Source organism: Erpetoichthys calabaricus, chromosome 1 (assembly GCF_900747795.2).
Source record: "Erpetoichthys calabaricus chromosome 1, fErpCal1.3, whole genome shotgun sequence".
Lineage (NCBI taxonomy): Eukaryota > Metazoa > Chordata > Cladistia > Polypteriformes > Polypteridae > Erpetoichthys > Erpetoichthys calabaricus.
Genome location: NC_041394.2, coordinates 189265651 through 189279496, shown reverse-complemented (window position 1 = coordinate 189279496; position 13846 = coordinate 189265651). Strand labels below are relative to the sequence as shown.

The 13846-nt window shown below is 38.2% G+C and overlaps 1 protein-coding gene across 2 annotated transcripts in view; it reads left to right on the top strand.

Annotated features, from left to right (window-relative positions):
* LOC114658262 (UPF0606 protein KIAA1549-like) overlaps positions 1 to 13846 on the top strand; it is a 244856-nt gene that overhangs the window by 167432 nt on the left and 63578 nt on the right. For both annotated transcript variants that reach the window (XM_051935299.1, XM_028810434.2), the window contains exons 9-10: positions 1194 to 1371; positions 7051 to 7235. In XM_051935299.1, the coding sequence (XP_051791259.1) occupies positions 1194 to 1371; positions 7051 to 7235 (363 nt within the window). The remainder of the gene's footprint in view (positions 1 to 1193; positions 1372 to 7050; positions 7236 to 13846) is intronic.

Sequence of the window (13846 nt, the reverse complement as noted above, 5' to 3'; positions counted from 1 at the left end):
AACAGCTTCCAGTGTGTCCAGGGTTTGCCCTGTGGGGCAGGCCTTTCGTGATACGTTTGTTCATGCATTTTAAGCCAGTGATTGTCCTCATCCAGTTCCACACTTCCTTCATATTGTGATGTTTTAACTTGTGCTTAAGTTTGTTTCTGTAGTGCCTCTTCATTTCATTGTTATCTCCAGACCTGAAGACTCTCTTCTTTATATATCTTCACATCTCTTCTTCATATTCAGTAGGGCTTTCAGGTGTTTCCTGATCCATGGCTTGTTGCTGGGAAAACATCACACTGTCTGTGGGGACTGTGTTATCCACACAAAAATTGATGCAGTCTGTGATAGTAGCTCAGTACCACAATGTCCTGGCCGTATGATTCACAAAGCATATCCCAATCAGTGTTTTCAAAGGCATCCTTCAGAGCCTCCTTAACCTCCATCATCCATTTCTTCATGGTCCTGGTAGTGTTTGGCAAACTAAGGACAATGAGTTTATATGCAGATATGAGCTGTACCAAATTATGGTCTGATTGGCCTAAAGGTGGCAAAGCAACAGAGTTATATGCCTCTTTATTGCTGGCATATAACAAGCCCAGGGTTGTGTTTTCTCTTGTTGTGCAGTCCACAAATTGGTAAAAATTGGTGAGGGTGGAGGAAAGTGAAATATGGTTAAAGTCCCTAGAAACTGTGATGAAAGTGCTGGGATGGGCAGTAGAGAGTTTGCTTATTACCAAGTATGTTTGGTCTGTATGGGATGTAAATTGCCTGCACAATCGTATGTGAAAACTCTCTCGGCATATAATAAGGTCAAAAGCCCACTGTAAGCAGCTCAACATTTGAGTTATTACTAGTGATATAGCCAGAATCAAGCTTGAGTAAGCATGACAATTATTTCTGTACTTTTAGAGGTATTAAGAATGTCTAGCTTTAAAATAAGAATAGTAAACATGGATTCTACTCTGCTGCAAATGTAGTTTGTTCTTAGCTGCAATTGTCCTAATGTCAAGTTTCAGTTTTCCATGTACCGGTTTCATATCTCACCCTGACTCAAACTATGACTAGAAAATGACAGCACTTAATTGAGCTTCAGATCATTTTTTATTGTCATTTAATTAACTCTAATAATTCTTTACTCATGGGAATTGATACCACTGCATTAACATCTCTTTAAGAACTATTATCATTTTATCTCCTTCATTTAGATTGTGAGAACTTCAAGGATTGAAGGAGCTGACAACCCCCTGGAGATGATTTACTTTGTGGAAGGTCAAAATGGACATAGACTTCATGCTACTACAGCTTCCAGTCTTATTAACAGGATTGACCTTCAGAAAGCCGCCATAGTCCTTGGCTATCGTGTTCAAGGAACGCTTGCTCAGCGTAAGTGCCTACAGACCATGTGGTAGATTACAGTTTAGATGAGTACAAGCTTGCTTTTTTGCCAAGATCCCAGAAGATGGTAATGATGGGAAGTATTTGATAAGAATCTGATATTGTGAAATAATACTGTTTAAGGAATGCATTTTAATAGACTTAGATGTTATCGAATCTTATCATATATATAATTTGAGCATTTCATGCATTATGAAAATACCAGCATTCTCACTTTTTAGTACTTGTTGATTAAGGTAGTAATCCCTTTCAGTTTAAAACAATCAGTCTAGATTTGGGCTGGTTATGGTTTGCTGTTGGATGGTCACTGTATTTTTGTAGTACAAGTATCTCATGGTGAGCTGAAGAAGGAATGCAAGTCTCATATATGAACTAGCTGTAGGATTTAGATATCAGTTTGCAACACAGAACATTACATTACTTTTGTATTTTGAGGTTTTAAGCAGACATTTGTTGTGGTATTCCCTTTTGAGTATTCATTTACCTTTTTTGGTCAATAATAAACAGATATGATCAAAAAGTACTGAATAATTGGGCTACTTACAGGCAATGTGACTGTCTTCAGACTTTTGTTAAAGAGGACAATTGTGTCCTGTTGATACTGTGTGATGTAAGTCCAATAATACTATGTCTGATAAAGGCTACTGTAGGCCAGATATTTATGCCCTTATTTTAAAATTGTGCCGGACCCATGGGGGTGTGACCGTCTAAAGATATGTACCAGTCTGAAGGAAACATCTCATAAGCCATTTTTAATAGTGGCTATCTGTGCATTCATTGTGTGTGTTATAAGTTAATGCCCAGCCTACACAGCATCTTCCCATTTTAAGTATACAAATTGTGGACCAGCAGGGGGTGCACCAGCCACTCCGACCCCGACAAAGACAGATGCAGGACACAAGTTCAGCACACACGTTTTTTATATTTCTCTTTTTCCCGTGGGAAACGCTTTCCCCTGTTTTCCATGTGTACAGCACAGTCACATAGACAAAAGACACTTTACTTCTTCTTCGTCCTTTCTCTTTCTTTCTTTGCCTCCACTCCTCCTCCAGCAAGCTTCATCCTCTTCCTCCCGACTCTGGCTCCCAGAGTAGTGGCTGCTGGCTCCTTTTATAAGGCACCCAGAAGTGTTCCAGGTGTTCGTTGACGTATTTCCAGCAGCACTTCCGGGTGTGGCTCAACAGCAGTTACAGCACCCCCTGGCGGCGCCCACGGAACCCAACAGGGCTGCACCAAACTCCAGCTCACATGAAGCCCTGTGGGAGTCCAAGGCACCACTGCAACCCAGGGGGGCTGCCACCTAGTGCTTTAGAGGAGTTAATGCTCTGGATACGCTCCTTCCCTTCCTCCCCGTCCTTCCAGCGTAGAGGCGTCCCAGGCAGGCAAGGGCCACAAAATGAAAAGAATTGAATGACCTTTCACCATTGCCTAACAGCTAAATTGGTGGAACTAAAACACATTTTCCACTTTATATACTGTTGTAAGATTTGACATGTTAATATATTTACCAAATTGTTCTTGCAAACCTGTCACAATATTTTATTAAATGAATGTCTTAGAATTTAATTTACTTCTACACTTTACTCTCACAATGATGTAAAGGAAATGCTTCAAAAATGTATAGGTGTATGTATGAATGAGGAATGGATGCATGGAGAACTGGAAACACAACAGAAAGCTGTATTTGGTGGAATATATTTACTAGCAATGCTTTGTCTACTATTTAAAAAACTGAGCAATGGAATGACATTAAAATGTAGATGACAAGACTAAGTAGGTACTAAGGGGCCCAAAGTGTGCCAAGTAAATATCCTTCACACCATTACACCACCACCACCAGCCTTAACTGTTGATACAAGGAAGGATGGATCCATGCTTTCATGTTGTTGACTCCAAATTCTGACCATACCTTCTGAATGTCGCAGCAGAAATCGTCTGTTGTCCAATTTTGGTGAGTCCATGTGAATTGTAGCTTCAGTTGCCTGTCCTTTGCTAACATGAGTGGCTCTACTGCATACGTCAGTTGTAAAGAGTGGTTATTTGAGTTACTGTTGCCTTTCTATCAGCTTGAACCAGTCTAGCCATTCTCCTTTGACCTCTGGCATCAACAAGGTATTTTCACCCAGACAACTACCACTTTCCCTTTTTCGGAACATTCTCTGTAAATGCTAGAGATGGTGTGTGTGAACATTCTTGTAGATCAGCAGTTTCTGAAATACTCAGACCAGCCCTTCTAGCACCAACAACCACACCACATTCCAAATCTTTTAATCGCCTTTCTTCCCCTTTCTGATGCTCAGTTTGAACTTCAGCAGGTCGTCTTGACAATGTCTATATGCCTAAATGAATTGAGTTGCTGCCATGTGATTGGCTGATTGAATATTTGTGTTAACAAGCAGTTGAAAGGAGTACCTAAAGTGACCAGTGAGTGTATACAATTTGTTATCCTCCCTTTGTATTGGGAATTTGCAGAAATAAAAGAGAGGTTTAATTTGACTGATGCCTTAAGGAGTTTCAACTCTTGTAGCTTGGGTTTTGATCGATTGTAACCTTCAAACAGGCAATCAGCTGTCAGGAGAGTCAACTTGATTAATCCTCTTTCATTATAAGAAACTTTTGGTAATACATACTAATGATTTGAAGTTTCTTTTAACAACTGGTGTTCTAGTTATAAAGAAGTTGTGATAGTTGAAACAAAATTCATTTTTATTTTTCAAATTAAATTTATTTTAAGATCACGCTGCTGTCTAATCTCAAACATAATGTACAGTATTGAAATATCTGAAATCTCTGGCTGCATTATTTTTCAGATTTGAGTTCCATCATGTATTCACTCATATTCTACACTTTGGAAACTGCATTCTTTTTGTAAAATTATTTTAAATGATTTACCTTGGTAACACTGAAGTATCGACAGTGCAAGATTATCTTCCAATCCAGATTTTTGTGATCAAATATAGAAGTCAAAATAATTCTGTAATAGGAATATTTGTGTGTTAACCTTGCTTTGTGTACTTGTCTGCGTTAAGAGGTATGTGATCAAGTCCAAACAAGCAGGGAACATTCCTCATCTGGTATTTGAAGTGAATGAACTTCATTTTTTTTCCGGCAGAAATGTATAAATAATTTTTTTTTTTTTTGCATTTATATAGCGCTTTTCTCACTACTCAAAGCGCTCAGCAATTGCAGGTTAAGGGCCTTGCTTAAGGGCCCAACAGAGCAGAGTCCCTATTGGCATTGACGGGATTCGAACCGGCAACCTTCCGATTGCCAGTGCAGATCTCTAGCCTCAGAGCCAACATTGAACATAATTTACTGTTGTATGCATGACTTTGGAGTCACAATCCTCGAGCATGAGGCTCTTCCCATTTATCATTTCAAATAATTAGGAATACATTGATTGAACAGTAAAAGCCACATAATCACAATTATAGTAGTTCAAGTCATCAGGTTTTGACCTATAAGAATATTTGGAGTCAGTTTTTTAAACTTAATCAAGAAATAACATCTATGTGTGGAAAGAATAAGAAAAAGAAATGTTTTTTCTCAAAAGCAGAACATGTAAAGTACTGGTCTCATCCATTTGTGAGTTTTAAATGTCACTTTTATAATGAGTTGAAAAATATATTTAATCCTGATCAATTTTAACAGCTTTTTTGGTTTTCGTGTTTTAAATGAAATTCAAGAACAAAATGTTACTTTATTTACACATAACATTTTCTTCCACAGCACAGACAGCTACAGGATTGACCTTATGTTTTGGTTTTGAATTCTATAGATTGATTTTTACCAAACAAATGAATTGGCTTTGAATAAATTACATAGATACTCTGTTTAGTTAATTCCCTTTATGTTTAGAATTTGGCTAATGTGGGTACTGTATCAATCTAATTGCAGATGGACAAATGAATGGGTGAATTTACCTCATCTTATGTTTAGGGATTTTCATATTTTGTAGCAATTTCTCCATGCAGAACACAGGCACCTGTTGTTAATTTAAATAATTCAGTTAATTTCATTTAGTTTTCTGATCATCTTATTGAAAATCAGTTACGGTATTACTCACAACAGGAACCAGCCCCTGCTCTTTCAGCTGCCCAACTGACTCACACTTATAATGGAATAACTTAGAATCAATGAGTAACCTGTTGGAAACCAAATTACCCAAGCAGAACCCATATAGAGTCAGGGAGAACATGCTGCCAACCTAAGGACAGTGCCTAGGCTGGGCTTTGAATGCAATAGGCCTGCATAATGCCTTGCTGTGACTGTTACTGCTTGTTTTATCTTTATCCATGTCACAAGTTTTTAATTATACTGGTGTGTGTTTGAGAGGGTGGTTGTTGTTTGTTATAATAAAATATTTAACACCAAACAGCCACAACATTAAAACTACCTGCCTAATATTGTGTTGGTCCCCTTTGTGTTGCCAAAACAGCTCTCTGTTGGTGTCCTGTGGTATCTGGCACCAAGATTTTAGAAGCAGATCCTTCGTGTCTTGTAATTTATGAGGTGGGGCCTCCATGGATTGGACTTGTTTTTTCAGCACATCCCACAATTGCTTGATCAGATTGAGATCTGGGAAACTTGGGGGCCAAGAAAACACTTAAAGCTCTTTGTCATGTTCTTTAAACTATTCCTAACAATTTTTATCGTGTGGCAACACACATTATTTTGTTGAAAGAGGCCACTGCCATTTGGGAATACCGTTGCCATGAAGGGGTGTATGTGGTCTGTAACAATCTTTAGGTAGGTGGTATGTGTCAAAGTAACATCCACATGAATGGTAGGACCCATGGTTTCCCCGTGGAACATTGCTCTGAGCATGACTCTGCTTCCACTGGTCTGCTTTCTTCCCATAGTGCATTCTGCTGACATCTCTTCCCCAGGTGAATGACCCACATGCACTAGGCTGTCCATATTATTAAAAAGAATACATCATTCATCAGACCAGGCCACCTTTTTCAGTTGCTCCATGGTCCAGGTCTGATGCCCACATGCCCATTGTAGGTGCATTCTGTGATGGACAGAAGTCAGCATAGGCACTCTGACTGGTCTGGGGCTACGCAGCAAGCTACGATGCACTGTGTGTTCGGACACCTTTCTGTAATGGCCAGCATTACATCTTTTAACAATTTGTGCTACAGTTGCTATTCTGTGGGATCGGACCAAATAGGCTAGCCTTTCCTCCCCATGCGTATCAGTGACCTTTGGGCTCCCATGACCCTGTCGCTGGTTCACCAGTTGTTCTTCCTTTGACCACTTTTGGTAGGTACTAATGATTGCATATTGAGGACACCACACAAGACCTGCCATTTCGGAGATGCTCTCACAATTTGTCCCTTGTCAGTGTTGCTCAGATCCCAACACTTGCCCATTTTTCCCGCTTTCAACACAATACCTTCAAGAACTGACTTGCTGCCTAATATATCTGATGCTTTGACAGGTACTATTATAGCAAGTTAATCAACCTCATTCACTCCACCTGTTAAGTGTCTATCTGTCTGTCTGTCTGTCTCTCTATCTGTCTATCTATCTGTAATTTCTTATTCCTTCTTATTCAATATATTTTGAATTTAAGGTTAAGAATAAAAGACAACTAAAATGAATATGTTCAGTAAAGCTATTTTAAAATATATGTTCACATATGTTTTGTTGCTTTGACAGCTGTGGAAAAAACTGAAGTTCCCTCAACTGAAACGCAAAACAACAACCTGTGGATTATTGTTGGTGTAGTAGTACCAGTGATTGTGGTTGTCATCATTATCATAATTCTGTACTGGAAGTTGTGTCGGACAGACAAACTTGAATTTCAACCAGATACAATGAGCAATGTTCAGCAGAGGCAAAAGGTAAGAAATGTGCTAACTGGTGTATGCTAATTAATCTTTTATTGTATCCATCATTTTAATAATCTGAATAACACATTATGTTCAAAATAGAAAACTCCTACTGAAAAACCTTAGTTTGTAAAACCATAAAATGTTACAACCATGTGGCTTATGTTTGTTCTCATCTTCTCACCTTATATTTTCATCACATACTCCGATTTTCCTTCCCATATTCCAATGATGTACATGGTAGACTAATCGATAACTCTAAACTGACCTGATATGAGTGAATGAAAGGATATGGGTCTGTGCATGTACAAGTAATGCCCCCTGTCATAGACTGGTGCCCTCAATAGTACTCACCCTTACCTTATACTACCAAGTTGACTCCAGCTCTGCATTTAGAAAGGGTATGTATACAATATGTAAATAATAATCAAATGCTCCCCAAAATGTATCTGGTACAGGTTGAGGTTGGTATTTCATATTCTTGTTGTATTGTGATTATCACACTAATACAGATTTGTATATCTTTCAATAATAAAACCCTTAATAGCCTCTTATTTACTTGTTTCCACATTGCTGTTCTCTGCTTAGCAGCCCAGAAGATTTAAGAGATGAATTTTAAGTCATCAGTATATAAAGAACTGCTAAACATCCACTGACCATCCACTGCAGTGAGCTGTTACTCATTAGTTCAGTTACCAATGTCTGCATCGTCTTCACACACTGCTAAATGAAAGTAACACAGTGCAAAATTCCTTTGAGCACCTCTGCACAGTTATAATGTAAAATATGGTTTTACAGGAAAATCAAGCATTTGTTATTGCTTTCTACATCCTGTGTACAATATGTGACTTTTGTTTATTTGTAGCCATTGTGGCAGTGGAAAAGAATGAGGCACCTGATCAAAGCAGTCGTATAACACAGTTTGATATGAAAATAGGCTGTGATCCTTCCATAGAATATCTGGCTTAAGAAAAGTCTACCAGGTCAGCTCAATACTTTTGTAGAGAAAATCAATTATAAAGAATGAAGAAACAAAGAAGTACTTAGATATAAATGTATTCACTCTCCAGCATGTTTAAGGATCGGCCAGACATTCAATATTCAGTGTTTTACAAGTATGTTTTGCAAAATAAACTACAGTATAATAAAATGAGAAAACCTATATTGAGTACTTTGTTTGGACAGCATTTGTTACTGGACGTCTTCTGAAGCAATCAAGCTGCCTGGTGTTATAGAGAAATGTGTTACCATGTCACGGAAAAACATCAGTGATAATTGAAATGAAAAATGAATGATAAACTAATGCTTTTTTATCTATAACATTATTGTAAATCTCCAAAAGCTCATTAAAAGTAAGAAACACAAAAATGTAACATTTACAGGTATACTGCTGATTTCAAAACTGAAATAAATGAGCTGATTATAGAGTAAAAATATTATATTTTCTTGCTGAAGAGAGAACTACATGCAGGTTAAGATAACATAACATCATTAACATACTTTAAGAAACTGTGATCTGCAAAAATATTAAGAGTAAAAATATAAAAATATTTTATGTGTTATGTATACCAGTTGCATTTGTGTAGAAAAATCACACAAATGTTTTTCAAAGTTAATATTAAGGTTTTTTATGGTAGTGATTATGAGTGGAAATATATCACAGTTAGGCAAATACAGTAGTGATTAATATCAAGAAGGTGGTTTTGGTTAAAGAAAGAAAATTGTTGACATTGTGACTTCTATATAAACAGTTCTGTTGTTTTGCAGGAATATACTTAGGTATCATGTGCATTTCTTTACAGATGTATAGGGTTGTTATTGTCACAGCTAAAATGCTGCAAAATTCTTATATGTACATACTGAGCAACATGCAAGGTGTTGCCACTGTCGGCCACAATGATTAGTAAATCAGACTACCTTACCCCGTAAACTCTGTCTTCCTCACCTGAAATATCGCAGAACAATACCAGCATTATAGGAGTCATTTAAAAGCAGAAAAAGTAGTTTCTATGTATTCCCAAAATAACACAATTAATAAAGATGGTTAAAAATTATTATGTAGTATATTATTATTATTTGTGTGTTCCAGAAATAATCCAATATACATTGTTTGGCCACTAGGGGGTGTACCAGCTTCCCAACCCTCAGACACAGCTAAACACACACAGAGTCCCAGGTTCAATTCTTTTATTTACAATAAACGTGTACCTATTACAGACTTCCCTCCCCCAGTATTGTAGCAGTTCTCACACAACACAGTGCAGCCCGATAATACTATTCGTCACTCCACTTTTCTCCACTTCTCCCAGTGGAGTGTTTTCCAAACTCCTCTCCTGTCTCCAACTCCCTGAGCTAAGTGGAGGGCTCTCTTTTAACTCTGCACCTGTTAGTACTTATAGTGCTTAATCTATTGCCTCCAGAAAGACTCCAGATAAGTTTTGAAGTTATCATGGAAGTTATTTTTTTTATTAAACGACATACCTGTCAAAGACAAGTAATAGAATAATTTTAAAAAAATGTTTGCTATCTCTTGTTCTACGTGTACCTTTAGTGCCTTTCCTCTGTATTTGAGTGTGTGTGAATGTCTTTTCACAGACACTTCCTCTCATGAGCATGTTTCCATAACGTCAGCTTCTCAGATTCTCATTATTTTCAAGGTGCCTTTCTCATCTCATGTCCAGTTTTATACCATCTTTAAAGGCAACTCTCTCAGCATGCCTATACGTCTTTACTCCTCCTCCTCGTGTGTCTCACACTCGCATCTCCTCTTTTGATCGAGTCACCAAAGCCAAACTGACCAATCAGATTGCTCCAAAGGACTGGACACACAGACCTCAGTGTTTTTTATACAGTAGATTCTTTGTATCCACAGTTCAATATTCTTCTTTAGGCCTTCATATTTTTATAATGGACAATAATTTAACATTATTGGTAAAAAATATGAAATATTTGTGGCCAGTTTTTCAGTACTTGTTGAGGCTACTGTGGTTTCAAACTGTGATGCCAGAAATAGTTTTAATTATCTGTTGCTCAAATATATATGTATATACTGTATAGTATCTATGGTATATACAGTCCCTGGACCAATTATGTAATTTTATTGAACAGCAAATCTTACAGTGAAATTGTATTGTCTGTGATTTCAAAGCACTGAAATGTTAGAAACATAAATCTTAAAAAGAAGCAAACATGTTTATTTTTCATAAAAATTAGAGAATCAAGTCTTAATACTTCTGTAAAATGCAGAATATATGAACAAACATATAGAAAACCACCAACCTTGTATGTACATATAGGTGATTTTATCTATATTATGAAAAGGATCGTTATAGAGGAAAGCTCCAACAATTTTATTAATTGTACATATAAAGCATCTGAAATTGTCCATCATATGTCAGAACTCATCTTGTCTTATTATTGACAAAATGTACTACAGTTCATTCAGAAGTAGTATAAGAGAGCAATATGACACAACCTCAGCAGTAATTCTAACAGCAGTATTCTTGTCTAAAATAGCAAGTCTTCGGCTTTGATTTAAATGTTAGACTATCGGGGCTTCTTTAACATTGGTATTTATATCATTCCAAGTATGAGTGGCCCATACCTGAGGGCCATATCTTCATCAATATTTTTATTTAGACTTGTAATTCCAAGGATACTTGCAAGCGACTGCAGTGTACACCCTGCAGTACAGCTATTAATACATTTTGTAAGTTTAGGGGGAGCTTAACTATTTCTGACTGTATATGTGAGAATGGCTGTAAATCTAATTTGAAGTTATGGTATAGCCACAGTTATGCTAGGTAGTGCCTGCACCATCTAAATCTGCAGCTGGCACACCCAATTAGGATCATATGATCAATAAGTTAATCAGGAAAAAAGAAATGAAGTTAGTTTTGGCATAATTAGGTTAATAATAGCAATTTACCACGACATATTCCAGTAACATGGCAGCAAAAGCTAATCAAGTAAAGTTCAAGCATAATACGCTTGTGCAATAAGCTTGGTAGTTACCACCTGACCGAGCACGAGTGCTTTAGCCAGAGTAGTACTTAAATGACTTTCCAGGATCACGGATCACATGGGACACAAAGATGTCAATGCAAAGTTTGCTGGTTCAGTTTTTAAAGAGGCTATAGTTTGTGGTAATTGAGCAGCTTGGAGAAGGCAAAACAGACCTGTCTAGGTGGGATAACCATTGACTCAGAAACCAAGCGCACTTCTTCACCTTCTTGGCCAATACACATTCCTCTAGTTGCAACTATTGAATCTTCAACATGAAATTGCAACTGCTATGGATCTTTCTGCAGTACATAAACCTTCATGTTGTAGAATACATAGTCTGTCACAAACTTGACCACAAGTCATAGCAAGGTTTGGGTTAGCCACCCGTATAATTGGTATCCTGGCAGCAAAGTCGTGAATAGGTTACACAGCACTGATGTGCACAGAACCAAGTCCAAAACAGAACTGAGGGATTAGGGAAAAGGTGGAGGCTCTTAAAGGGGAAGACAGGAAGTGAGGTCAAAGGGGTCGGGCTCATAAGGGTCTTCAGTCATAGGCTTGAGCCTGGACATGACATCATAGTGGCAGCAAGGTCTTCTTCCATAGACTTAGACCCAGAAGTGACGTCAAGAGGGCTAGGTGTAATCTCCCGTGAATGGTCTGCAGGAAAGGGAGAAAAAGATTCAGTAAACTCTGCCACATCACAGTCTAATTTGAAATTGCCGTTACTCAAGCCCTTTAGCTGCCTCCCATGTGCATGTGTGTGACAAGTCTTGTGTTAAATTTGAACGATTGTCCTTCACGTCATATTTTGCTTTAGTTCAGGTACATAATTTTCCCAATAGGCATACTTGCATACATATTTCTGTATGAACTACTGACTGGAAGGGAACATGGAGTTATGTGGTCGACACTGAACTGGATTTAGTAGATTGTGATAAGTGGTCTGTTGTGCTGTGCTGACTTTAAATAAATAATTGTGCACTGCAAGAGTTTAGCCTCTAATAGGGTGTGAGCACGCTTCACTCAGAGGATGGCAGGGGGTGCCAGCCTGATTGTGACGACACATGCAAGTGAGTGTGTTAGGCAGGTGCCTAATCAGTTCCCTGGAGGGTGTGGCGTGTTCACACCTGTGCCATGTGAGGAGTATTTATACAAGAGGAGCCTGTAAGGGATAGAAGGAAAAAAAATGAGACAGAGTGAAAGCCGTGAGGACAGCATCACAGAGAGAGGCGGGACGCACCAGGCAGAGTGGGTGCAAGGCAGCGTGGTCGGAGCGGTTGGCACTCTAGGGTTGGATTGTCCCCCAGTGATTAATTGTTGAGGAATGGGAATGGTTGAGGTGGTGTGCTACCCCAGGGATCCAAGGTACACTAGTGGTGCGAGAAGGAAGACTTGAAGACAACTGACCCTGAGCGTTCTGGCTGGCACTGTTTGGAGGCAGCAAAGACGGGGGTCAGGTGGGGAGGAGCAATGGGTGAATTGGAGAAGTGCCGGTCTTGTCTGACAAAATATGAAGGACCCAATGGCTGTTGGTTTTAATCTTTATCTTTAACTCTCGGGCAGTCACCATTTTAAAGGTTTACTTGTTTATTGGACATTTTTGAGCACTGCAGTTTGTTTTGAACACTGTTTTGTTTTGACTGTTTTAATAAAAGCACCAAGGCACTTTTGCATCTGCCCCTTGCTATGTATCTGTGTTGTATCCTCATCCGCTGGCTAATCCCTCGGGTACCTTATGGGTGGTAGCGGGTTCAAGAGGCTCCCAGGATGCAACTGGTAGCGTGGAGCTGACCCGCATCATCACATGGGTTTGTGAATGTGGTTTTATGTGTCTGTACCTCTTCATTTTACTTGTGATTCTTACACTTGTATTTTAATTCATAGTAGAAAGTGAATGATTCAAACAGCCTGACCATAAAATATTATATAATTGACAATTCCACTTGAGTGAAATCAGCTAGAAACCTTTGCAATATTTCTAAAATTAGAGAAAGCATATTTTTTAAAAAACACAGAATATGATGACTGAATGTGAAATGCTCGACAAGGATAATAGGTTTAAATTGGATACATAAAATTAAATCCTTTGATTCAGCAGTATTCAGTGTTGTCTTACCATACACAGAGTAAACAATACTATAAGAACTATTTTCTCTGATTTTGAACATAATAATTGACATTCATCTGCTGATTTAAGCCAATACAGTTAATATTGTTTTTCTGAATTACCAATTACTACATTTACTAACAGGTCAAACATGGCAAATGTTTATGAGATCGCCACCGATATTCAATCACAAATTAGATGAGTTTGTTGAGAAGTCTCACCTATCATCCAGGGATATGGGGTGAAAGTGTCTATTTTAGCAGTGGATGTGATAGCAGCCCATCATGGGGTCCATTCATAGATGCATCCACAATCAGTTTACTTAGGATTCATTCAGAGTTAACATTCAATATAGTCGGTACCCAGAGAAGTCTCATGCAGATATGAAGAGAATGTGTAAAACTGACACACATTTTAAATCTGACAACAGATCTCTACGAAGCAGTAGCACTAACCACTGTGTCTCTGGGCTATCAGAGTGTATAATAGTAGTAGTGGACATGTTATT